The 26,659-nt window shown below is 28.8% G+C and overlaps 3 protein-coding genes across 4 annotated transcripts; 2 read left to right on the forward strand and 1 right to left on the reverse strand.

Annotated features, from left to right (window-relative positions):
• The first annotated feature begins 1,796 nt into the window (after window positions 1–1,796).
• LOC126838124 (DNA-directed RNA polymerases I, II, and III subunit RPABC4) lies at window positions 1,797–4,816 on the forward strand. The gene is made up of 3 exons (XM_050572272.1): window positions 1,797–2,002; window positions 3,494–3,586; window positions 4,645–4,816. Exons 1-3 carry the CDS (start codon window positions 1,939–1,941, stop codon window positions 4,665–4,667), a joined length of 180 nt encoding a protein of 59 aa, XP_050428229.1. The 5' UTR covers window positions 1,797–1,938; the 3' UTR covers window positions 4,668–4,816.
• A 2,297-nt stretch (window positions 4,817–7,113) lies between these two features.
• LOC126838123 (V-type proton ATPase 16 kDa proteolipid subunit c) lies at window positions 7,114–10,778 on the reverse strand. The gene is made up of 3 exons (XM_050572271.1): window positions 10,428–10,778; window positions 7,700–7,889; window positions 7,114–7,614 (listed from the first exon to the last, which is right to left on the reverse strand). Exons 1-3 carry the CDS (start codon window positions 10,501–10,503, stop codon window positions 7,410–7,412), a joined length of 471 nt encoding a protein of 156 aa, XP_050428228.1. The 5' UTR covers window positions 10,504–10,778; the 3' UTR covers window positions 7,114–7,409.
• Window positions 10,779–12,851: 2,073 nt separating this feature from the next.
• On the forward strand, window positions 12,852–26,296 carry LOC126838224 (AP-2 complex subunit alpha). 2 transcript variants are annotated; one of them, XM_050572480.1, is made up of 21 exons: window positions 12,852–13,222; window positions 13,772–13,878; window positions 14,553–14,764; window positions 15,784–15,872; window positions 15,957–16,061; window positions 16,145–16,391; window positions 16,461–16,569; window positions 17,616–17,766; window positions 18,913–19,081; window positions 19,155–19,292; window positions 19,356–19,538; window positions 19,869–20,000; window positions 20,074–20,271; window positions 20,433–20,600; window positions 20,791–20,960; window positions 21,029–21,158; window positions 21,228–21,366; window positions 21,771–21,915; window positions 22,412–22,622; window positions 24,806–24,909; window positions 26,015–26,296. In XM_050572480.1, the coding sequence occupies exons 2-20, from the start codon at window positions 13,815–13,817 to the stop codon at window positions 24,881–24,883; spliced, it is 2,838 nt and encodes a 945-aa protein (XP_050428437.1). In that variant the 5' UTR covers window positions 12,852–13,222; window positions 13,772–13,814; the 3' UTR covers window positions 24,884–24,909; window positions 26,015–26,296. The 2 variants fall into 2 exon arrangements, with proteins under 2 accessions (XP_050428437.1, XP_050428436.1); XM_050572479.1 differs by lacking the exon at window positions 26,015–26,296 and having other exon boundaries at window positions 12,853–13,222; window positions 24,806–25,386.
• Window positions 26,297–26,659: the final 363 nt, after the last annotated feature.

Consider the following 26,659-nt stretch of genomic DNA (forward strand, 5'->3'; position numbering starts at 1 on the left):
TAATTTTAATTTGTAAGGAAAAGTACAGCCAGATTATTTTATTTGTAATAAAATTATCGTAAATATATTCTAATTAACATGTGTGATGTACAGATCTATAATTTTCCCGGTTATTAAACCGGTAAAATTTTGGGGTTAGGTTAGTTTAAACGTTGTCATGGTATCGTATTTTCACCTATTACGAAAATGAAACAAGATAAAACAATTATGATCACACAAGTTTCACATTAACACAACTGAAAATTAACGAATTTTACAAAAAATAAAAAAAAATAATACTTAAGAACTATGAGATAAATAAATAGAAAGGCAGGATCATAATATAAGGTTGCAAAGAATAAAAAAGTATAAAGCCAGTACAGTGGGGACGGAGAGGTCACAGGTCTACGGATTTTTTTATAACTGAAAGTGATACAATCACTTTTAAATAAACGCTTCGATACGAATCTGTGAATAGTATGTTAAAACCAGTTATAGCGGTTTAGAGGATATCGTGGGACCAGTAAAAATGTACTTAAAATTTAATATTTAGTCTTGTGCAGGGTTGATCGTCTGTCTATAAAAATGTACTGTCATAGTCACCCATGTATCGTAATTAACAATATAATAAAAATATTTTCATTACCTGTTGACTGTTGATTCACCCACACATAGCAACCTAAAAACTGACTACGGCCAAAGTGTAAATTTACCCTATTTTTGGTGTTTTTCCTCAATAAAAAAAAAGTTTGACTACAGATTTTTGAGAAAATTGTATATGTTATAGTTCCATTTTAGATCTACCTTTGGTCTAATTTTCTGATCTAAATCTCTAAAACTTTGCTTGAAAAAGTGAAATAAAAAAACAATTTCTATCCCTGATAGGAAAAGGGTTTATGATATTATTTTGGTTAGTTAATGTTTATCGATAGTACAATGTTTGAAGAACAATTCATATAAATTTGGAACTTTTTTGACTATTTTTTAAAAAGTTATAGAGCATTGTAATTTTAAGTTGAAAAAATTGTAAATTGTTTTGGTGTTTTTCTCGTTTTTGATGGGAAAAGGGTGACTTCTTTTAAATTTTTAGGCCTATAAAGTACCTTCCAGGTATGATTTTTGATCTATAGAAAGATGTGTTCTACACGAAGAAATCAGTTCAGCGGTTTACGAGATATCGTGGGTCCAGACACAAAAATAAAAACACATCATTGTAAAACCAACACCTTGAGAGCTCCGCATCGAAGCTAAAAACTAGACGTTTTAACTTTTTGGAAGAAATTGGATTTTTTTTTTAAGAAGTTTAAATGATTAATGAATTAATAGTATTATATAAATTATTGTTTATTTTGTTACGAAATTATTATTCTGTATTATTATAGATTTACCGTGATTTACACAAACCGGCAAGATGACAAAAATGTAATTATTTAATTATTTCGCGGAGGTACGAAAGCAAACGGTTTGTCGATAACCATTTAGGGCCCAAAAACTCATGCGATTATTTTAATATCAAAACCATAGACCTATATCTTTATAGGTCTATGATTTCGGTACATCAGTGACAAGTATAAATATTTTGTCTCCAAAGTGTACCGCTACTGCCAGAACGGTATACTATAATCTAAAATTTATATTACAATTTACAGTAATGTATACCGCTTTTTGGTTTTTAGCGTTCTCATGCGGCCCAGTATTTCTTACAGGAGAAAATTGGCCACCATATTGTCAAAATGTTTAATACAAATTGTTGATATACCTAATCATTTTATCATGTTATCAGATTAGCATTCGCGTTTATCAATTTGTGTATATCTGCCATCTAGTATCATTGAAAAACATTCAAGTTAAACAAATAAGTAATAACAATATATTCGATTTTTAAGTTATAACGTCGAGCCGGCTTGTTAAGATTTAAAAAATATCTAATTGTAGTATTTAGGTGTCGACAGTATCAAAATGATCACAGAAAGTGAAAATCAAGACGATGCCCCAAAAAAAGCACTTATATACATATGTGGAGGTAACTTATTTTATAATTTATATTTGTACTTTACTTTAAATTTCAGCAAAAATACAAAATATGATAACAAAATTGTACATACATCATGTACTATGTTACAACTGTCAATTGATGTTGAAGGTTCTTACAAATTTGAATACTTTCAATACCTTTTAGTCTTCTTGTTGTTACTTCTTCCGACTTTAGCTGCTATCTAGCCTGACTCTTAACCTCTACTTAAAACTACTCCTCAACACCTTTGTACCTATACTAGCAATCCTTATATCATCATTCTCATTTATCTCTGGCTAGTTTTGTTACCTTTTTCCCTACATATTAATCACTAATACGTCTGCCTCTGCCCTTTTTATATTTTCTTCTTAAAACATGTTTCCCATTTATTTAATTATTAAGACCTATACTACTTCTTTGATTATACCTAATAATCATTCTTATCTTACCATCCCAGTTTTTATGTATTACTCATAAAATATAACTTTCTCCATTACTAAAAAAACATGATAATAGATTTTTAACTGTTAAATATAGTTGTCAGCTGCAGACATTAGGTGTTGCAAATATAGGGTGGGACAAAAGACATGCATCGGTTTTGAAGGACTGCAGAAAAAAAACTATTCAATTTAGAGAAATGAGATTTATATTGTTCAATTCAGTAGACAATCTAGTTTTTACATAAAATTTTAAAGATTATATCACTAAAATGGCGACCGTTAGCAATGATGCACTCTTGAAGGCGATTTCTGAAGTTTTCAACCGCTTATCCACACATACGGATGGGTATAGCCATTATTTCTTCCCTAATTCTCTTCTTAAGTTTTTCCAGGTTGTGTGGATGATGTTTTAAAACGTTTTCCTTTAGGTATCCCCAAATAAAAAAGATGAAAATAGTCAAATTTGGTGAGCGCGCTGGTCTGAAATTGAGACAAATGGTCCCCGAGCGCCTGGTCTCTCCGAGGGGAGATGTGGGGTGGTTTGTGCGCTCACGGTCACTATTTTAGTGATTTAATCTTTAAAACTTGATGTAAGAAACTAAATTGTCTATTGAATCCAACAATATAAACCTCATTTTTCTAAGTTAAATAGTTTTTTTTCTACAGCCCTTCAAAACCGATGCATATCTTTTGCCCCACCCTGTACATGCATGCTACACCTAAAATAATTATGGTGTTGAAAAGCTATAGCATTGCTATACCAATAAATGAAAGCTTGTTTGCCGCCCCCTTATCCTCCTGAAATAGTATCAGCAACATCAAAAATCATAGAATTTTGGTAGTTATTATAAAAATATATTGCTGTAAAACAACTTAAATTTGCACTTATTATATTTGTATATACGGGAAAAAACTAGTTTTTTTTTCTTTAAGTTTGGATAACTTACTTATTTAATTCTAATTATTTATAAGGCATAAAATTAGTTACTCTACTTTCCATTTAAATGTGAGTTTAAATGTAATCTCAAGTTATCTGTAAATAAGGACATTTTTGTTTTAGCATGTCAAGCAGAAAATGAAATGAAGCCAAAAGACCCTATAAGATGCAGAGAATGTGGTTACCGAATTATGTACAAAAAACGCACAAAAAGATGTATCCTTTTTCGTCACCCCGACAACTTAAGTTATTTGCAGTTTTTACAATAAAGTTTCCTTAAGTTTTCTTCATAAGTTAGGTTTTAGAACAGGTTATTAACCCTAGAACTCTCACCATTCGTAAATTTGACAAATACCGATAATTTTATACCGACTATTTTTAGTATGTATGTCTATTCTACCACTCATCTATCAATCATAAATATTGTTGGGTATATTTAATGATAAAATAAAAAGTTCTATTGTTATCAGTTAGTCCTTGATCTACGATTACGCAAAACCCACATCGTCAAATCGATGAATAGCTGTTTAATAGTTCGCCGAAAGGACGAAGGTTAATAAATAAGGGATGCTTTCAAAAAACACAAAATATAATTATACTTATTATTTATTTATATTATTATATTTATTTTATATTACTAATATATTAAAGAAAAGAAAACAAACAGAGTAGTTTTAACATATTTATATTAAATGTCCATTTCGACAAATTGACAAATTGTTAGAAATAAAAGGGTAGAAATAAGATTAGTTTTCTAGGGTTAAAATATAGATTGTTGATTGAGAGCAATCAGCATGACTGATCACTGAAATTCTCAGATAAACCAGGTACAAATTTTAAAAATTGAGAACTAAAATAATGAGTGTCTAACGGTTAGCTCAAAGCATAGTTGTCCAAAGGGTAAATTTCAACAACATGTCGCAAATCCAAGATGAGATCTAAGCTGTAGCTCGGTGACCTGATCCGACCATGCTTGTTAATTACTCGGTTAGGTGGTTTTTTCCTAACCGCCCGAGAATGTTTACATTAACATTGATTTTATAATAAATAGGTTGGCCAATCTACTGGTAAAATGGCAATGCCTAAGTACATTTAAACCAGGTAGGAGATATACTAGCACATTTTTCCCTTGTTGAATGCACGCTAGAGCTGCTATTTTTAAAAAAATGTCAATTTGTTTATTATAAAATCAATGACACATTTCCTTCTTTTATTCTAATAAATGTAATTGTTTTAAATAAACAAATGTACTTCCTTAACATAAATATCAATAGTGGTAGTGTTCAATGCTCGTTGAAGATGTCGCAACATTATATACACAGCAATAACTATTCCTGATATGTACAGCAATCAACAATGAGAAGGAGTTCTGGGTAAAAGAAATACTTTTTTTTTGTGGTATTTCATTATGATTTTTTTTAACAATATATTTGAAGTTTGCAAATACCGTGTTTTTTTATTTACATTCTTATTCCTATGAACTTAATCTAGCAACTTATGGTTATATATATATATATATAATAAAATAATATTTAAAACACCCTTAACCATACAATAATAAACTCTCCACGTATATGTATTTCGGCAACAATGTTGTCATCTTCAGCGCTAACAACAGACTGAGCCTCGTGAGCCTGGTTAAGGATGTTTTAAATATTATTTTATCCTATAAACTTCATATGAAATATTTAATTCTCAACAGTTGTTTCTTAAAATCGACTGAAAATATTATGTTTTAAATACACATACAATAATGTAAACTAAAATAAAAAAATCTGAACCTCTTAAAACAATGTAAGGCTATTTTACTACTACTGAAATGAAGGATTTATTTGATCTACTATATAATTTATCCAACTTGATTCATGGTAATTTTAGTTACTCATAAATTGTGATTTTAGAATAATATATCTACTTCCTTTTTTTAAAAAGAAAAACTTTATTTTAAGTATACAACTATTAAAATCATTTTGATTTTATCAAATTTCATAAGAAAATTGTGTATTAAAATTTGAACAATCAGTAAATTTTTCTGGGGAAAAAATGGACATTTAAAATAAGGACCATACACAGAAACTTTGGGTTCTTTTTAAAAATAAGGCCTTTCACGTGACTTCCATTGTCAAGTATTCCAACAAACTTACAGTAATTTTTAAAAAAGTGATTTTGAATCATTATTTTAAATAAATAATAAAATATAACAAATAATTTAAAACAAAATAAATAACCGAATGTCAATGATTAAATAAAAATAACTTATTTATCACTCCATCTAGATTAAAATTTACTTGAATAAAGTCATGGATTTATCACTAAAATACACACTCGTTGGCCTATCTGGGAGCTAGTGATGCTTATGGCAGATTAACCAACTGCAGCTACCACTGCATCACACCATGCCATTTCTTTAGAAATTGTGATTAATAAAAAAAAAAATACAATAATACTCATACTACTTAGATAGCCAATAGTTAAGTTTGACTCCATAGACAAAGTACCATTGTTGTGTCTACACCATTAGTCATTCTAAAATGTTTTAATTGTGCTGATCAATTGACAACTCAAATATTATTCCTTTTGGTAAAATGTAAATATAATAATACCAAAATGTATGTATTTTATCTATTTAAAAGCACACACTTCAATCACTACTATTTGAACTACATGATAAATTGAGAAAATGGCTCTTGCTAACCAGAAAAGACATTTACACATGTTAGTAATGTATTGGTTAATGATTTATTAGAAGACACAAAAAAAGTAATAAGTATTAATAATAAAAAAACACAATAATTAACAACAATTTTGTTTTTATTACTATATAATTAGAATTCCTAGAATATCAGGAATAGAAAATTAGACAGGTTTTTTTTAATCCCTTAGAATTTCTTTTAAATAATAATATATTACACTTATATTTTTAAACGACTAAAAACAATGGAAAAATAATTGAGTTTACTGTATTGAAGTGTCTACTGATAACCAAAAAAAATATAGTAATAATAATAAAAATAAATAAAAATAAAATAAAACAAAATGTTAACCACATTATTTATACACAACTATAATAAAATAAATAAATTTAAAGTGAGTTTTTTTCTACAGAACATGAATAATTTGAAATGATAAGAAAAAATTAACAGTTTGTTATGAATGCAAATAAACAAATGGAGTACTCGACAGTATTTTGTAAACTTGAAACTAATGAACAAATAAAATGGCAGATATTCATATAATCTTAATAATTATTGTTTACACCAGGATACACAATCAAATTACCTATACATAAACTGGAATGTTTAAACGCGTCTTAGTCAAACGCTCACTTGTAAGTTATTATTTTAGATGAACTAGTAGGTATTTTAAAAACTTTTATTTAAGTTCTATTTTAAAATTCAAACTAGCCAGTAACCGTGTGACATTTTTATTTTACAATAATTGTAAAAAAAAAAAAACAAACAAACATTAATAATACTTCTAACTATAAGTCTATGAAATTCTATAACTAAAATTTTGTGCTGAACTTTTTACTAGTTTCATAAAGTTAATATAATGTGTACATTTCTCAATTTAAGAGGATTCGCACACTGAACTAGGTTTGGATTGCAAAGTCCTTGTTATACGAGGGCTTGACACCTCGATGTTTAAGTAACATTTAAAAGTGAGGGAGGAAAGAAATTAGTAATAACTCATTGGAACATAAAATTTTAAATTAAAAATAAAAGAACACACAAAATATGACATTTGATACATGAAATGGCCATCCTTTTATTTAATTCATATATATATATAGAAATGTTTAAAATTAAGGTTTCATATTTTCCTACGTGAACAGAAGTTGTTTATGAAAGCAGGGAAGGAAGAATTACTACAATGAAGTGTGTGGCGAAATATTTGATTTCCTTTTTAACTAAAATGTTAATAGTATGATAGTATATGGTATAATTTGTTTGTATTGTTGACTGATGTCGTTTCGGTGTTCACGGTTTGTTTGTTGAACAAAAAATTTGTTTTTTTTTATTAATTTGGGGCAAATTTCTTATTTAGTGTAAAGGTAAATTGCAACAATCAGTCCATACAAGCCCAACACTTCCGCAAAAATAAGGATCAAGATCATTCCTACGAATAATCTGGGTTGTTGAGCTGTACCTCTTACACCAGCATCGCCCACAATTCCAATTGCAAATCCAGCAGCTAATCCACTGAAGCCTACTGAGAGACCGGCACCAAGATGAATGAATCCCCTAAAGAAATTAATTAAATATAATTGGTGATATATATAATTAAATTAACATACATTTTTTTTTATCACCTAGATAGTTAACTTACTTGAAGAGTGAGTATTTGGAGGGTTCTTCTAGAGCACCTGCTATCAGAACAGCAACGACGAGACCGTAAATAGCAATAATACCAGCCATGACAACTGGGATAATAGATTTCATAATAAGTTCTGGCCTCATAACAGACATGGCAGCAATACCGGTTCCTGATTTTGCAGTGCCGTAAGCAGCACCAAGAGCTGAAAGCATAGAATGATCATCACTCATCAGTATATTTCATAAAAAAATATTTAAATGTTATTTTTTTACATCTCATGATATAGTTAAAAACAAAAATTAGTTTAATTTCTGTTACGCGGTGCTGCGAGAACTAAACCCAATGTCTTTAGTACCTGTCAGACTACACTTTATAACACTGCGCCGCACACAGCCAAACAGTTATAATTTACTTTCTCATTTAAAGTAAGTATGTATAAACAATGAATCATGCTAATATACTATATAGGTCCTCATTAGTTAGAATAAAATTAAACAGAATGCAGATTTAAAAATTATTACCATAGAGCCACTGATAAAATTTAAAAATAATTGTTGGAAAGCAAAATAAACCTCCTTGAAGGTGCAACTTTAAAAAGCCTGATGGTGATTGCACTGCGGTGTTAACACTGCTCAGTCTTGCATGGGAACATTTTTTTTGCACCTATTGTGTTGATAATCTATCAAATAAAGAATAGAGAAGTGTCTAGGCTGATCTCACATATTTGGATAAAGCGCGTTTTTTCTTCTATATAAGATGAAGCTCTACAAGGACGACCCCTAGGGGTTAAAGAACAAAAAATTTCAAAAAAAAAAAAATATTAAGTTGCTGTAGTTTCATAGATATTTTAATGTATGTATAATATGCATATATAATATTTATATATTATTGACCATGTAACTTTGATATTAAATAAACAAACTTTTTTTACTATTAATGTTAACTATAATACAATTCTTAAAAAAAAAAAAAATGTCTAAAATAACAAGTCACATTTTATAATTAGTCTATGCTAATTAATTACAATTTCCCTTTCCATAAATTAAATAACATATTAAAATGAACTTATATTACATTGATTATTAAATTATTAGTGATCTATAGCATTATTTAAAAGTATAATTATTAAAAACCGGTAATAAATAAAATAGATTAAGTCAAGTATCACACATTAAGAGAAAATTGGGTGCGGCTTTACACTGACTTCAAATTGGAAAATAAGTATAACTAAACTCAAAAATTACTTCACTTTAATATTTTCCCTTAAATGAAATAAATATTCAAAATGTTTTAAAATAAAAAATGTCTGCTTTGCTTTATTTAGATTGGGAGGAAGGGAATATTGGTATTTAGCAATGCCATGAACCATGTTTTCATATTTAAGGTCTGACCTAATTGTAGCCTCGTTTCTAAAAAAGAATGCATTTGTGCAAATCACGTTTATAAAATATAGAAGTTAGGTATGTTTTTAAAAAGTAATTTGTAATTTTTTTAAACACTTGCAATATTTAATTACTGTAATAATTCAGTATATAGAAGGTAATAAGAAAATATTAGGGTTAAACCTAAAACATGATACAACGTAATGAAAGAATTGTTCATCCAAATTTTTATACTAGTATAACAACTTAGTCACTTTACCAATTGCAGATACTTAATTAAAATCATAATAGGCTTTCAATAATCAATTTTGGAGTGAGAAAATTATATGACCTTCAAATGCCGCACCCACTATTAAATTCTATTAAAATCATACTAAAGCAGTTTAGAGTAAATATTAAAATTTGAAATATTTCTAATTAAAATATATCAAGAGAGAAACTGTTATTTAGGCTGGTAAGTTAAAAAGAACAAGACAAAATAATGAATAAATTAAACTAAATTGTGGTCACGCCCGCAGCCGAAATACTAGCATTTTGTTTATTTTTTTAATTCAATGATTTTAAACACAAAATTTAATTATTAAGTTTAAAAAGAAACAACAGGTCATTATAATTTAGAGCATAACCATGCCAAGAACATATTCTACACAGTGGGTCACACCCTTATATGATAATGATGCAATTAATTCGTTTTTCAATTTAAACCATTAGAGGCCATTTAACCCAATTCACAAAATAAAAACCAAGATATCATAGAAATGCTAACCATGAGTATTTCAGTTAGTCCAACAATCTTGGATTAACTAGCTAAAATAATATTTTAAGGAGAATATAGGGCAACATTATAATAATCAATACCCATTAAAAAAAAAACCCAAAACTAAAAAGTTTAACAAATATGGAAAATAAGCATGATCGTACTTAACAAAACCATAAAATTGTATTGGTCTACGAAATTAATTATAAGTCCACTCAATGGCAATTATTATCAAAATTAGAGGCGGCGGCGGCAAGCCACGCCTAAAAACTGGCGCACTAGTGCCTAAAACGTGCTAAGTTAGAACGACCTAAATATGATAAAGCTGATGGCGGCGACCGGAAAGTTGACCACTAGGCACAGCCCTATGACAAAAATCGCAATAAGGGTCGATTTACAACAAGATAGGCCAAGGGCCGAGACGAATAGCAAACACGGCAAGTCAAGAGTGGGTGTGGCGGACGTGCAACAATATTATATGCTTAGCATTCCGCCTGTTTATCAGAAAACATTGCTGCCTATGGACTATGGTCCACAGTAACAACAAAGTCGATTAAAATTACATAATATCAAAAGTTCATAGTTGTTGTTGTATGCTTACCACTGAATATTATGGCAGATGCCGCGCCCATGACGCCGAAGAACGGCCCGTAAATTGGATTCTCAGCAGTGGCCATAATGTGTTTCTATCTTAAATTAATTTCAAATAAAAAATATTACAAACAACGAACGATTCTTGTAGACGTGGTCGTTATAATAACGCGACTAGCTTAACTTCATAAAATTTAATGAATTGTTTAGGAAAACTACCGGCCAACTGTTAGCGGGTACGTATTAAAGTAACTAATGTAATGAGTGTTACGTACACGGCGTTACGGAACCAGTCACTAACACAGGCTGCGGGCAGGCGAGTAGCGATCAGTAGACAAAAAACCGTGACAAACGTAAAATGATTGAGGGCCACGGTGCGATCAGTACGGGAAAAATTGTAGTGGTGGTCGCTGTCTGGGGAACGCGAAATGCTGTTCGGTACAAAAATGGCGGCCCGAGGCGATTGCGACCGAAGCGTCGATGGATGACCGCGAAAATTTGAAAATTATCACAAAAACAGTATTATTAGTTGAATAATAAATATCTTTATGCATAACGCCATTCATTTATCATATTTATTATTTTTTGATAACGGCAATTCAAACTATTCGTCGCTAACTATGCCCAAATATGCATTTCTTTTGATTTATGTATTATTTTATATCGCTCCTTTTTCTCTATTCCAATAGAAGATTTTATCTCTACCATTTCAATCGAAAGTAACGCAGCTAAATTTTGTTTAGTATTATTATAATTTAAGTCAATATTAATATGTTAAGACTTAAGTTTATGTAAAGTTATCAATCAAAACAAATGGATCCACGGAGGTGGTTAGCTGTTAAGCCCTCTTTGGCTTTTTTTAAATACAATTTGATATTTTTTTATAATGCATAGCTGCATTAATGATAATGAAATTAACCCCCTAAAATGTAGATTTTTAAAAAAAGTTTTTAAAATACGTTATTTAGGGATTATTTTTGACAATAATTTAAGATAATACTTAACGTAAATAACTAGATTTATTATTTAAACAATATTTATTTAAATTGTACGTATTATTTACATATATATATTTTAAAAAGATAAAAAATATTCTTCTGTCGTTGAACTCAATGCTTTTAAGATATTTAACTTAAAAAGAAATATCTTCAATGTTAAAAACTGAAAATTTGGTATTAATGTTGATGACACAAATTCTATAAAGCTGCTAGGTTAAATACAGAAATATTAATTTAGGGGAGCAGGGAGCAAGCCCGGAAATCCTCCCTCAAAGCTATATTTAACCAACGTCAGATTAGTCATCCCTTCCTCCATATTTAATTTCTAAATCTGCGCCTGGTGCCAAATTATAAACATCAAATTACTAACTAGAATTTTTTTAATACTAGTAATTGTTATTGTTATGAAGTATTGGTATATGATACATATATATAAGTTTGATTATTATATATAATTTACACAATCTGTGAATAATTATTATTTACAATAAGTGAAGTGATAATTGACTATATCATGACTTAATAACTTATTAAGTCATGAGTGACATAATGTTTAAATGAACAAGGGTCTTGATAGAAGAATTCATCCATTGATGTAAAGTAATAACTTCATCAGTACCTCTATATAAATATGATTGGAAAACTAAACGGTAAAGTAAACCTAAACGATGATATATAATTTATAAATTTTCATGGATTTGACACATTTAATAATTTGTGTTAATTGTTGAGCTGTTAAATTTACAATAAAGGCTATGTAAAAAAAAAAAAATGTGTTATCATTTATCAATAATCAATTTTAGTGGCGATAACAGTTTCTCGTAGAAGAAAAAAAAACGGGCGTAGCTGCCGCATGTGGAGGTCCATAGAGTTCGTTGTCGGGCAGCCGAACAGCTTACGTCAGGACGAACGTACAGTCGCCAGTCACCACTATTGTAACTTGTAACCAGTAACCACCACTTCCAAGTTCTATTCCAATTTCGACCGTCGCTGTCGCATTATCAGTGGTGTAATGGCGTTGTGTTTTGATAAGACACCGGCGATTTCGTCTTGGTTGCTTCACGAGCACGTAATGAATATTGGAAAATGTTATACAATTTTATTTTTCAGTTAAGTTCTAGCATAGATTAAATAATAATAACAATTATTATTATTTAATCCACCAGTGACTAGAAGATAAGCTATAGCTACAGCTCTACAGCCAGACGCCAACAAAAACGCTAACCTAAGAGAAACGCCCCTTACAAAAAAATTGGTGACGAGATAATAAAAATCGATTATTAGTATAATGTCGTAATGGTGCAATGATGATGAATGATGAATTCAGTCTATATTAACATTTAAGCTATGATCAGTCTGCGTCTGTATGTTGTCTGTTGATATGGATTAGCCGTGGACGCCTGACGGTCGGGGCCACGGTTGTGTCGTACATCAGTGTGACCACCAATGCGTAACATATGTGTATGGTTGGCACTGTCGAATAAAAAATGTAAATAAAAAAAAAACAACACGGGTAGTGGAAAAGTTCAATGAAGATAGAATCAGAAGTCGTAGTCGATTTGTCGGCGAAATCATCTTGCGTGAGCTTAACGTGTGTGACGTCCGTCTCTTTAAGGGTGACAACTGTCCGACGTCCGTCAATTGTAACACCAAAGCGTTGTGTGTCGACTTGCCTGGAGAGCGCGCCAATTCAGTGATAATCATGTTCGGACTACCTTTGCAGTTGTCGTTCCGCTGAGACCTGATCGAAGTGCAAACGTTGTCACTTAATATTTGAATGACTCCTTTACGCTACTGCGGTTTCCAGGTATGTACAGCTGTTAAATGTTAATTAGTGTAATCGTTACGGCGTACCTTTTAAACTATTCCTTGTCCACAGTACGCCGATGACTTGGTTTTTCTTTACTCGGACATGACCCCATAATAAAAATTAGGGGTCGATATGTATGGCGTTTGGGTGTTAAAATTTCATGTTTGGAGTACCTGTACCCATATAAAGTTTTTTCCGAGTCTACATTTTTGATAATACCCAAATGTTTTATATTGGTCAAATAAGCAGGAAACTGTCCATTAAGCACAATCAAACTATGTCTAAGAGACCATGTAAATGTCACCAGACGTAGAAATAAATTGTTTTGAAAAAAAAAGCTTCTCGATTAAGTCACTATGTAAACTGTCATCGATATATTATTTAATAAAGGCTACTTCAACACGTTCATTGTAGATGATGCCAATTTAAATTTAAATTTAAATGTAAATTTTAATGATAAGGTTAAAAAAAAAAATTAAAAAATTATCATTATTTTAAAGTTAGATTTGGTCTAATATTAGTATAACAAAATTGTATTTTTTTCAGGTGTAAAGTTCATTAGTAAGTATTGTGTTGCAATATCAAAATCATGCCCGCTGTTAGAGGAGATGGTATGAGAGGATTGGCAGTCTTTATTTCGGATATTAGGAATTGTAAGTACATATACCTAATAATTTTTTTGTTTGTGATGAAAATTACAAAAATCTTAATGAAAACAGTAGAAAATTTGTTGCACTTTCAATTTATTTTAATCGTAAAATATTAATACACGATTATCAATCGCAAATTTCTATTAAACAAATTAAGTTTTATTTGGATTTTTAAGAAATATTGAATAAATTATAAAATTAAATAAAGTTTTAATTATTGACATACGGTTAAATTTGTATTCAGCATATTGAAAACTAATTTTATTTGGCTATTATTTCAAATTTGGTTTTTTGTGTGAACATTATTATTTATACCTTATATGCAAGTTATATACATGTTTAATGTACTGGATAACACTTGAATATAATGATTTATTGTCTACATTTTATATTATGAAATGTTGTTTTAAAATATGCATACTCCCATAAATAATGATAATAAATTATTTTATCTTATGATGAAAAACAAATTTTAATTTTTAATTATAAATCAGTGTTAAATTATAAAAAAAAAATGCTTGATATTTTGATACAATTTTATTCATTTCATATAAGTATTTTAATTACAGTTTTGGCTTAGTAGAAATTACATCCATTGTTATCACTATTATTGAATTTTTATTTTGTAGAAATATTAAAGTACTATAATTTTCTATAATAAATTTACTATGTTTTAGGTAAAAGCAAAGAGGCTGAAATAAAAAGAATCAACAAAGAACTAGCCAATATTAGAAGCAAGTTTAAAGGAGATAAAACATTGGATGGTTATCAAAAAAAGAAATATGTTTGTAAGCTTTTGTTCATATTTTTGTTGGGCCATGATATTGATTTTGGCCACATGGAAGCTGTCAACTTGTTATCTTCAAATAAATATTCTGAAAAACAAATAGTGAGTTAGAATTTATATTGCTAATGTAGAGCACATGGGTGTATATAATTATTTATAAGGTGACCCATTTAACATAAGCTAATCATTTTTTCCCATAGACCTTATACTAATCTACCAACTGACCAATAATATGAGTATATGTATGTCTATATTTTATTTTTAATAAAAACATAGTGTGCTATAAAAATTACAATTATTAACATTTAAAAGTTTGTGTGGGAGAGGAAGTGTGTTTGAGTAGTGTGTGCAGATAAAAATAATATTACACTATACCTCTCTTCCGGACTTCACTTTTAATAACTATTAATTTCAAAACTATAACTGAAGTTAAACACCAGTCAAATAATGACCAGTTATTTGTTAATGTCTAAATTGTTGCGACCAGTCAATTAGGGTTATAGATTATAATAAATTTATATGACTGTCAGTCATATGATCAAAATTTATGAGTCTTTTTTTTAACATTGTGTGTTTTAATATTAATTGTGATTTTGTCATTGGTTATCTCAAATATCTTAAGTCTGTAGTTCTTGGATAAAAAAATCTAGAAGCTAACAACATTTGTAGTATGTACTGTTTACAATATATTTGGTTCTTTTAAAAGATATTCTAATAGATTATTATTTTTAAGATAACATTTACCAATAATGTGAAATATTCTTATAAAATTAATAAAAATATATTTAAATTTTAATTATTTAAAAAAAAGTTTATTAATAGTAATTGAAAGTAAACTATTGAATATTTTCATTATTTTTAATTAGTGACAACCCAAAACTAATCAAATATTAATTTAAATTATTAAAAATTAAGATAAATATTTTTTAACTTTTAAAATACAAATAGATAAAAAACAAAGTTTGGAAATTTTTTTCTCTTATTTCTCTATAGTAGCAGTAATATTGGAAAACGCCTGGACTTCAATTTTTAAGATTATAGCTATAACAATAATATTAAATGTGCAACCATCAATGTGTTAAAATAAATTTGTATGCCACTTAAACATTTTATTCTTCTAGGGATATTTGTTTATTTCCGTACTTGTCAACACCAATAGCGATTTGATAAAACTAATTAATCAAAGTATAAAAAATGACCTACAATCACGGTAAGTTTTTATTAACAGGGTGTTTATGGTTTTAATTTTTTAATCGTAACATAACTTAATGACATTTATGTTTGTTTTTACTAGGAACTCTATCCATGTTAATTTAGCAATGCAGTGCATTGCCAATATTGGCAGTAGGGACATGGCTGAAGCATTTGGGTATGAAATACCTAAACTTCTAGTTTCTGGGTTAGTGCTTTTAAAAGTTACATTAAATTATATCTACATAAGTATAATGTCAGATTAATAATTGTAATAATATGTTTTTGTAGCGATACTATGGACGTGGTCAAGCAATCAGCAGCCCTCTGTTTCCTACGTTTATTGCGTACTAATCCAGATGTTGTACCAATAGACTCTAATGGTGCTAGTGAATGGACATCAAGGATTGTACATTTACTAAACGATCAACATTTGGGTGTTGTCACTGCTGCTGTTTCACTTATTGATGCACTCGTAAAACGAAATCCAAAAGAATATAAAGCTTGTGTCAGTTTTGCAGTTTCAAGGCTTTCAAGGGTACAAACTGAGTGTATTTAAACTATTACGTTAATAGTTATAAATTTATGTATTATTTTGGTTTAATAGATTGTCACTGCTAGTTATACTGATCTACAAGATTACACGTATTACTTTGTTCCAGCTCCATGGTTATCAGTAAAATTACTTAGACTTTTGCAAAACTATAATACGCCAGGTATATATGCTACTAAATTTTGTGTGTTGGAATTTTTGTTTAGTTCACTCATGATTTTATAATGATTATTTAATGTAATTAATTATACAAGAGTAATCTAGTTAATACAAAGAGGGTGAGTGGTCGAGAAGTCTGCATGGAATCGGTGTACTTAACGCTCACTGTGTCCCATATAACTTATTCGTCTACCAGGTGAGAAACCATCTGATAAAAAGGCGTCACCATTCTCCTCCCCGGCAAACAGACTAACCACTCGTTCTTACTTAATAGATTGTCAAGAAACCTCTTATTTAGGGGGAGGAACCGTTGGGTCTTAATAACCCGTTATAAAACATTAATAACTAATTAAAATATCAAAATACACCTTTAATATATATATAAGGTGTATATAAATACACCTTTATTAAATAAAAATTTGAAATTAAAATCACTAAATTGTTTTATATAATATTCACATTCATCTATGTTATTTTACAATTTTTCTCCACAATATTACAATTATAAATTCATGGTGAAAAGCCAAAAGTCATAAATAGCATCTACACATTTATTGAGTGCCTATTGTTATTTTATAGCTGCTAGTTATTTTTTTTTTCAACAATGGCCTAGTTTATACTGTTACCTAAAGAAGCTATCCATTTAGTAGGTATTTCTTATCTTTAAAAAGTAAGTATTAACACCATATGTCCTGAATTTGTGTTTTATTCATTAAAGTAGTCCGTCTTTTAACATTCTCCTTATCAGTAATATTATCTCAAATGGCTGTTTACACTACGTTACCTAACAACAGCTCATCTAAAATTGACGAAGGATTGAAAAATTATGACTGTCTGATCTGTTTAAGTATAAGTACTGCAGAATATACACTGTACGACCTCGCCAAACATTAGTCGGTTATCCCATCCTATGTGCGCAGTGCAAACTAGACCATTGTCTTTTGAACCCTTGTAAATTTTCTAAAACATTTTTGACTTAATACTTTCATTCTAAACACTGATATTTGTCTTATACTAGTTTAATTTTTGGATAAATACTTTTTTTTATAGAGGACGCAGGTGTGAGAGTAAGGCTGAATGAGTGCCTAGAAACAATTTTAAACAAAGCTCAAGAAGCTCCAAAATCAAAAAAAGTGCAACATTCCAATGCTAAAAATGCTGTATTATTTGAAGCCATTAGTTTGATAATTCATAATGATAGGTAAGAATTTCTTATGTATAAAAGTTGTTTTCTTTTACCAGTGTTATAGCTAGCCTATATTATTATTAATTTGTATAGAGATATGTTATATTACTTTTTAAAAATCATATTTTGGATAAATGTAATTATACATTTATATAAAATCACCTAATGAGACCTTAATCTGATAACATTGTTTTGAAATTGAAATAAAAACTAAAAATGTTGTAAGTATGTACAATCGACAATGTGCCAATATTTAAAAACAACAAAAATTAGGTTTTTCTTAATAATGAGTTGAAAAATGTTAGCTTCTGGCCTGTGAACTGTTGATTAATTCACACATATCAACCAGGAAATTTAATACAGCATGAGTATAATTTTTCTCTTTTTTTTTTATAAAAAAAACAGTTTTTAATTATACCCATGTACAGTGAATTTGGAGGAACAAAATTAATAGGTATTAATGGGGGTACTGTCATACTCTGTTTCAGGGAAATAGAATAATAATAAATTTGGACATCAGATTTTTGAAAAAATTGTACCTAAAATATGTGAGTTGAAAATAATCAACTGAAAATGTTGATTGATTGGAAAATGTTTAATGTTTAAAAATATCCAACAAAAATTATAAAAAGAAAAGGATTTTAAAAACTATAAGTTACAATTATTTCCAAAAACGTGTTTTAACATGAGGAAAAAAAATATATCAAATTGTAAAATAACAAGTTCCCTTTTTATGTTTCCCCAACAAGGCTTTTGATGTTTTTTGGGTTTAACTATATAACTGTAATATTTTATCTAAAGAATATTCCATATGTTTTGAAGTAATCTGACTTTTTAAAAAGTTATGGCATGGCACACTGCAATTTTAAATTGAAGAAAAATATGTAAATTTTTAGTGTTTTTCTCCATTTTGATGGGGAAGGGGTGAACTTTTATAATTTATGGCTCAATAAAGTACCTTTCAGGTATAATTTGTAATCTGTAGTAGACTTCCAACATAAATAAATCTGTTCTGCAGTATAAGAAATATTGTGGGTCCAGAAACAAAAATAGAAAAATAAAAACCTGTTGTAAAAGCTTTCAGCTCTGCATTTAAGTAAAAATATATATGATTTACCACTGTAGCTATTTTATAACTAATATATAATTTTGGTTTTTTAGTGAACCAAATTTACTTGTAAGAGCTTGTAACCAGTTGGGTCAATTTTTATCTAATCGGGAAACAAATTTAAGATATTTGGCTTTAGAGTCTATGTGTCTCTTAGCCAATTCTGAATTTTCACATGAAGCTGTTAAAAAACATCAAGAAGTGGTTATATTGTCGATGAAAGTAAGCTTTCATTGTGAAAATCAAGAACATAACATAAAATATGTATATCATGTGTTGTATTTCTTATAATTAGATGGAAAAGGATGTTTCGGTCAGACAACAGGCAGTTGATTTACTTTATGCTATGTGCGATAAATCAAATTCTGAAGAAATAGTTCAAGAGATGTTAAACTATTTAGAAACTGCTGACTATTCTATAAGAGAAGAAATGGTATGCATTTTTAAACTATTAATTTAAACCATAATGACGATGACATAATAATTTGTTTGTTAGGTACTCAAAGTTGCTATTTTGGCTGAAAAATACGCAACAGACTATACGTGGTATGTGGACGTCATACTTAATTTAATTAGGATAGCAGGAGATTATGTTTCTGAAGAAGTGTGGTACCGTGTCATTCAAATTGTTATTAATAGGGATGACGTACAAGGCTACGCTGCTAAAACTGTCTTTGAGGTAAAATTGTTTTGCAATAATTATTTAGTTTTAAATATCAACTTCATTAGTGTTCTAATTCTAAAGAGGGCGAGTGGCCGAGTGGGTAAGGCGTCAGTGTATTTGGCGTTCACTGTCGCCGCTGGTGCAACACTCGGTCATGGGCGAGAAATCGTCTAGTGAAAAGGTGTCGCCATCGTCTTTTCTGGCGATGGACTGACGACCCGTCCCGAATAGCGAATTTGTTAAGAAACCATCTCATGATGGCAGCATTGTGCCTTTAATGCTTGTTAAGCTACATGAATGGTGATGATGACTTATTGTTTTATTAATAAATATAATTATATACAGGCACTTCAAGCACCTGCCTGCCATGAAAACATGGTAAAAGTAGGAGGCTATATTCTTGGAGAGTTTGGTAATTTGATTGCTGGCGATACTCGATCCGCACCAAATGTACAGTTTCAACTGCTACATTCCAAGGTACTTAATATAATTTTAAAATAAATTGTCCTAATTACTTGTTATTAATATTTTTGTTGTTTAATGTAAATAGTACCATTTGTGTTCACCGATGACTCGAGCATTGTTGTTATCAACATATGTTAAATTTATAAATTTGTTCCCTGAAGTTAAATCTACAATTCAAGAAATCTTGAAGCAAGATAGCAATTTACGAAGTGCTGATGCCGAGTTACAGCAACGAGCGTCTGAATATTTGCAGCTGTCTAAAATTGTATCTACCGATGTTTTGGTGAGTATTAAAGTTTTTCTTATTATTTTTTTAACCAAAATAATTAGTTTTCATTATTTGTTTATATGTTTTTGATCGATTGAAAACTTTTGTGTAGTACAGTATGTTTTAGTTGAATGTCTTCCTTAAAATATTTATGAATTTTTGATATCTGTTTTTAGGCTACTGTATTAGAAGAAATGCCATCTTTTCCTGAACGAGAATCTTCGATATTAGCCGTTTTAAAAAAGAAAAAACCAGGCCGTGTACCCGAGACTGAAACACAAGAAGGCCGTAGTCCCGAGCCGTCCCCGATTAACCATCAAAATAATCACGCTAATCATACAAATGTAAGAAACTTAGTGAATATTAATTTAAAATGTTGTTTAATGTTGATCAGTTTTGAGTTAAAATTGAATATAACAATATTATATTATCTATCAACATAACCTATTCATGCTTATGTATCTACATATTGTTAAAAAAAAAAAATGTGTACAAGTTCTATATTTACTTATTTTGTGTTATCTCTTCCTATAGTCAAACAGTAATTCTGCAGATTTGCTTGGTTTATCTACTCCAATTGTTACATCTACACATTCAGGTAGTAACGCTAATGTATTAGTAGACGTATTAGGGGATCTATATGGCGGTGGAGCAGCAGGTTCTAATTCGTTAAATGCCAGTCAAAATAACTATAATCCTAAGAAGTAAAAAGCAAAATTATTTTTAATTGTGTGTGTAAAAAGATAAAAATACTTTATTATGGTCCATTTAGATTTATTTGCAAGAATAACGGAGTGTTGTTTGAAAACGACCTTATTCAAGTGGGTGTTAAGTGCGAGTTCAAAAAAAACTTAGGCCGACTTGGGCTTTTTTATGGCAATAAAACCACTGTACCTTTGCAAGTATGTTTAAAATACATAAATTATAGATTATTGGTTAAAAATACTCTAATAACAATTTTGATATTTCAGAATTTCTCCACTGTCTTATCTAGTCCTCATTTATGGGTTACTAAATTAGCAATACAGATCAAACCTATTGAGCCAGTCTTAGAAGCTGGTGCACAAATACAGCAATTGGCCATCATTGAATGTATAGAAGAGTACATAGGTTTGTAAATGTTTTTATTAAAAATATATATCTTCGACGGATGGTCAAAACCAGTTAAGTCCTTTTTTTTGACCAAAAATGAGAGTTTAACTGTTTTGGATTTAGAAAAAAAATCTGATTATTAAGTAAAAACCGATAATGTCTAAAACATATTCTTGAGAAAAATGATTCATAATAAAGAGTTATCTTAAATATTATTAGTTAAAAGACTAATCAATTGCATGCAAGACAAAATTGTTTTACAAGTTTTCTTTTGAAACTTTGATAATTTGATACTGAAAAGTTGGATTTTTGGACTACATTTTGACTGCTCCCTGAATAATAAATAATGTATATATATATATATTATATTTATGTACCTAACAGAGTATTATAGTATATTTATGACTTTTAATTTTATTCAGGAACCCCTGTAATAAATGTATCATTTTTATATAATGGAGTGCCACAAAGTGTTGCTGTCAAACTTCCTGTGACATTAAACAAATTCTTTGAACCAACCGAAATGAATAGCGAATCGTTTTTTGCTCGATGGAAGAATCTTGGCAGGTAATTTTTTTTTTAACTATCACAAGTGATGGGCTAAATAATGATAATGTATTCTATAGTTAATTATATTATTAAAAATACTAAAATGTAGTAAATAACAAATAAGACATACTAAGAATAGCAGATAAATTAACTTTGAATTTTTATAAAAGGAACTTTTATATTTAATTGTAATATTTTTAAATTGGAGAGCTTTAATGACTTATATGAAAAAAAATGTCATCTCGTAGAGTAATTTTTATCTACTTATTGTTTGAAACAGGAAAATGTTTTATAGTTCACATCTTAAAGTTAACATTTAAACATTAATCTTGATGCACTAATTCAAAATTTCTTAAAAAATAAAAAGAATTTTTTTAGAAATTAAAAATTAATTTTTTTAGAACTATTAAGTTCTATAAAAAAAAATTTAAATCAGACCACTCTACAATTTGCCTTTTAAGAATGTTTTTACTATTTTTAATTTAATTACATTTTTTTAATGGAATTTTTTTAGTAATCATGATCCACAAAAATCTCAAAAAATATTTAAGGCATCCCAACCAATGGATCAGGTGTCAACAAGAACAAAACTCTCTGGTTTTGGTATGCAGCTTTTAGATGGTATAGATCCAAATCCTGATAATTTTGTGTGTGCTGGTATTGTTCATACGAAGACACAACAGATAGGTTGCTTATTACGACTAGAACCTAATAAACAAGCTCAGGTATGTATCTAATATTGTATGAATAATATATAAATACAATTATATAATGAATAATTAGCTTTTCCATCAAATTTATATTGCATACATTAACTACAACCTTTAAACTCACAAATACTTCTTTGGCTCATCTCTGCCGTTTTGCATTTAGCACGTCTCCATATGACATATTCTTTACCGTTCTTCTTTTTTTGTTTTTCAAATCTAACTTTTCTTACATTTACAAACCAACGTCTTGGACCACTTTTTGTCCAATTTTTACTTTTATTATTTACTATAGATTTAAATATTTTAATTACTTCTAATTCTGCTCAAAATGTTATCATTGTGACTCCACACGAAAGGATATTTTACCAGAAAATGTGTATCAATATTATATCTTCCTAAAAATGCTCAAGAGTAATCTTGATTAGAACAAATTGTTCATTACCTTTTTTACACATGGTACTATGTATTTTAAGTGTATAATTATTTTTAAACTGAATTAATCATGTGTGAATCATCAAAATACTGGGTCGTTGTTAGCCTGGTGGCTAGTATTTTATCATAACAACTTGTTTTTTTTTGTTAACTTCAACCAAATAACAACACAATTTTGTGTAAAAAACATTTTGAAAATATTTACAACCGATTTTGGTTAGTGCCAGCTTTCACCAATTAAGATCAGTTTTTTAAAATATAATTATTAATATTATATTAATTTAATTATTAATATATAATTTCTCTAACTATTTTTGATATTCTCCACTTGGATTTTATTTACTATTTATATACTAATTAATATAGTATCATTTTTTAAATATTTGTTAATTAACTTAAGTCGATGGATGATTTGAACCCAACCAGCTCCTAATAATTTACACATTTACATAACGAATCTGTTGTTCAACACCTACTGCCATCTTGGTTTCACTTTTAACTTTTTTAATATTCACTAATTTATCACTGTTCCACTTTCATTTGTTTCAATCTTAAAAAATTCATACAATTAGGTAGTAATGAAGTACAGTTTCCATCTCATCTTAAATGTTCTTCAAGTGAGGAAGGTCTACTTTGAACAGAATGTCATATTAAAACGTTTATAATATTATGTATAAAATAGATACTGTGTTTTTATATTTCTATATAAATCATACAGGGTGGCGGAGAATGAAAGACCACATTTGTAATAGGCGTCATAATTTTAATTTTTGAGGTAGAGGGGTGAAACAAAAAACAAGTTGTTGCTAATTTAGGGAAGTTTTATTGGATGTGAAAAAAATATTATTTGGGAAACAGAATGTCCAATAGATAGCGTTCTTGCACGGACATGCATTGTTGGAGGCCCTCACTGGTAGTGGAGACCGAAAAACCTCTTTTCCACTTAGGCGGCATCATTAAACAAAATTTCCGATATTGGGCAAACGGTAACCCAAAAAATTGCACCAATAGTCTCTTCACAGTGAAAAAGTAACGGTTTGGTGTGCATCGTTAAAAGTCGGAATAATTGGGCCTTATTTTTTTGAATATAAAGAGAGAGGGTATGCAGTGACTGTGAATTCTGAGCGTTATGAGACTGTTCCTAGATTTGTTCACCCTTTACCTAGAGGAAAACGAAATGGATACTGAAAATATCTGATTCCAACAAGACTGTGCCACTACCCACACGGCGAGAATTTCAATGGAACTCAACCGTTCAAATTTTCCCGGACGTCTGGTCTCTCGAAATAGTGACGTTCCATGGTCACCCCTCTCGCCGATTTCCCCCCCCTGCAACTTCTCCCTATGGGGGTATCTGAAGTCGAATGTTTATGTCAACAAGTCACAAACCCTTTTCGATTTAAAGGACGTAATTAGAAGTGAAATTGCATCAATTCTAGTGGAAATGTTGGAGAAAGTGATAAAAAAACTTTGGCGAGCGTCTTCAAGAATACATCCGTTCATTTAAGGACGTCATCTATCGACCATACTGTTTCACAAATAATATTTTTTTCATATCAAATAAAACTTCCCTAAATTTGCAACAACTTGTTTTTTGTTTCACCTTTCTACCTCAAAAATTGAAATTAAAGCGCCCATTACAAATGTGGTTTTTCATTCTCAGCCCCCCTGTATTTATAGCACTATGTTTTTTTTAAAAAATTTTATATTATTCATTTAACTTAAACGTATCTCTAATTGTATTTAATTAATTTTTATTTTAACAGATGTATCGTTTAACAGTAAGATCAAGTAAAGAACCTGTATCCATCGAGATTTGTGATCTCTTAGCTGACCAATTTTAAAATCTCATTTTATGATATTAGCAATGGTAAACATCTATAAATATTATTGTATAACAAATGTTTTTTGTGGTTTTGAATTATTGTTGTTTTATGCCCCCACACATATTCACCCAATGCATACATTAATATTACTACAAAAATTAAAACAACGCAATGCTATTTAATTTCAGTCATTTTGTTATTTTTATTGTCTTGTTTTTTTTATATATGCATTGTTTTAGTTTATTTTATTTGTAGTATGTGTATGCAAATAACTGGTGATTTCAGGACCCCAAAGATGTTAAACAATATTTTTAAAAAATATTTATTATGGAAATGTATTAATAGTAACTTAAAGTCAGCACTTTTTGTATTATGTTATTAACTTCCTAGTTATTTTATATTTATTTATTTATATTTATTATTTCAATATACCAAATCTATAACGATCAGAAGTATTGCGTTTGATATGTTTATTATAATTTACTGTAATATATTCAAAATTCAATATTAAATTAAAATCTAGGATACTGTTTTATCCGTTTAATCCACATTAATAATATTTGTTTCTTCAAACTAGGTTACATTTAGAAGTTACCACAAAAACCATTAAATTTATTATACTTATGCCATTGTATTAAGTAAATAAGTCTTTAAATATAATAATTACAGCAAATGTATATATTGATATTTAATAGACAATATTCTATGATCTACTATTATTTCCTATACAATTATGAATTTAAATATTTCTAATAATCATAAGCCTAGGTCTACACATAACTTATACTGTTTTAGTCACTAGGTTAGTACTACCTATTATGCCATTAAAAAATATTAAATTAATAAGTTAAAATTATGGTAATTTAAAGTAAAGTATTATATTTTGACAATAGACACAAAACTATATTATTTGGTTAAACACTATTGACTATTGATTATAAAATCATAAATCCCGCCTAGTATTTTTAATAAAATTGTTTACAATTACATTGTAGTTATGAAGTAAAACCCTATTGTCAGTATTGAAAAAACAACATAAAATTAATATAATCGTTTTATTATTTAACTTTAAAATACTATTCAATATTCATATTAGATTGCATAGAATAAAAATATGTATCTAAATTACGTATTATATTCTCTGGTCAGGATATGACAAGTCACATGTGTGCACTGGGCCAAAATAACTTCTCTAGTAAACAAGTCATGCCACCTAGTCGTCTTCTTATCGTAAGCGACTATACACTAATTTTTAGTACTTTGTGGTTGAGATACATTTTTCAGTAAGTAAGAATTTTTCTTAAAAAATGTTAATAATATTAAATTAATATCTAAAAGTAATTTATTTTTACCGGAAAAATATTATCTAATTTATTTTATTTTGAGATCTAATTTTTTTTTATAATTATACTTATTTACATTTTTTTTTTATTCCATTTAGATAACTATGTTTTATTATTATTTACATAGAATATGTGTAAAAGTAAACGTATTATTATAACATATATAATCTTTTTAGAAATTTAAATATACTATGAAATAAAAAAATTAAAAATACTATTATGTAACTTTATCGAATCTATTTATCTATCATTGTTGCATTATTTATAACTATATAGTATGACAATATATAATATACTTAACTATTGTATTATGTGATCTTACTTTATCCTAATTATTTATATCAAGTTATTATTTTTTAATATTATTATTTAAATATTTTGTAATTTTAGTAAACAAACTATTTAGATACACAATACTGAATAAAATACATTCTTCATATAATAAGGATTT

The sequence above is a fragment of the Adelges cooleyi genome, unplaced genomic scaffold (genome assembly GCF_023614345.1).
Source record: "Adelges cooleyi isolate 19-005CV unplaced genomic scaffold, UGA_ACOO_1.1 ACOO_flye_CR_arks_rails_tigmint_CR_PRNA_30, whole genome shotgun sequence".
In the NCBI taxonomy this organism is placed as follows: Eukaryota; Metazoa; Arthropoda; class Insecta; order Hemiptera; family Adelgidae; genus Adelges; species Adelges cooleyi.

What these genes read in the sequence shown, in the direction of transcription:
- LOC126838124 (XM_050572272.1), top strand. Translation starts at nt 1,939, where the DNA reads ATGATCACAGAAAGTGAAAATCAAGACGATGCCCCAAAAAAAGCACTT. An exon ending in ACTTATATACATATGTGGAG is followed by an intron (nt 2,003 to 3,493) that starts GTAACTTATTTT and finishes TTTTTGTTTTAG; the next exon opens with CATGTCAAGCAGAAAATGAA. An exon ending in CAAAAAACGCACAAAAAGAT is followed by an intron (nt 3,587 to 4,644) that starts GTATCCTTTTTC and finishes AAATATCAATAG; the next exon opens with TGGTAGTGTTCAATGCTCGT.
- LOC126838123 (XM_050572271.1), bottom strand. Translation starts at nt 10,503, where the DNA reads ATGGCCACTGCTGAGAATCCAATTTACGGGCCGTTCTTCGGCGTCATG. An exon ending in ATCTGCCATAATATTCAGTG is followed by an intron (nt 7,890 to 10,427) that starts GTAAGCATACAA and finishes CTATGCTTTCAG; the next exon opens with CTCTTGGTGCTGCTTACGGC. An exon ending in TCCAAATACTCACTCTTCAA is followed by an intron (nt 7,615 to 7,699) that starts GTAAGTTAACTA and finishes TAATTTCTTTAG; the next exon opens with GGGATTCATTCATCTTGGTG.
- LOC126838224 (XM_050572480.1), top strand. Translation starts at nt 13,815, where the DNA reads ATGCCCGCTGTTAGAGGAGATGGTATGAGAGGATTGGCAGTCTTTATT. An exon ending in CAGTTTCAAGGCTTTCAAGG is followed by an intron (nt 16,392 to 16,460) that starts GTACAAACTGAG and finishes TTGGTTTAATAG; the next exon opens with ATTGTCACTGCTAGTTATAC. An exon ending in ATTCTATAAGAGAAGAAATG is followed by an intron (nt 19,293 to 19,355) that starts GTATGCATTTTT and finishes TTTGTTTGTTAG; the next exon opens with GTACTCAAAGTTGCTATTTT.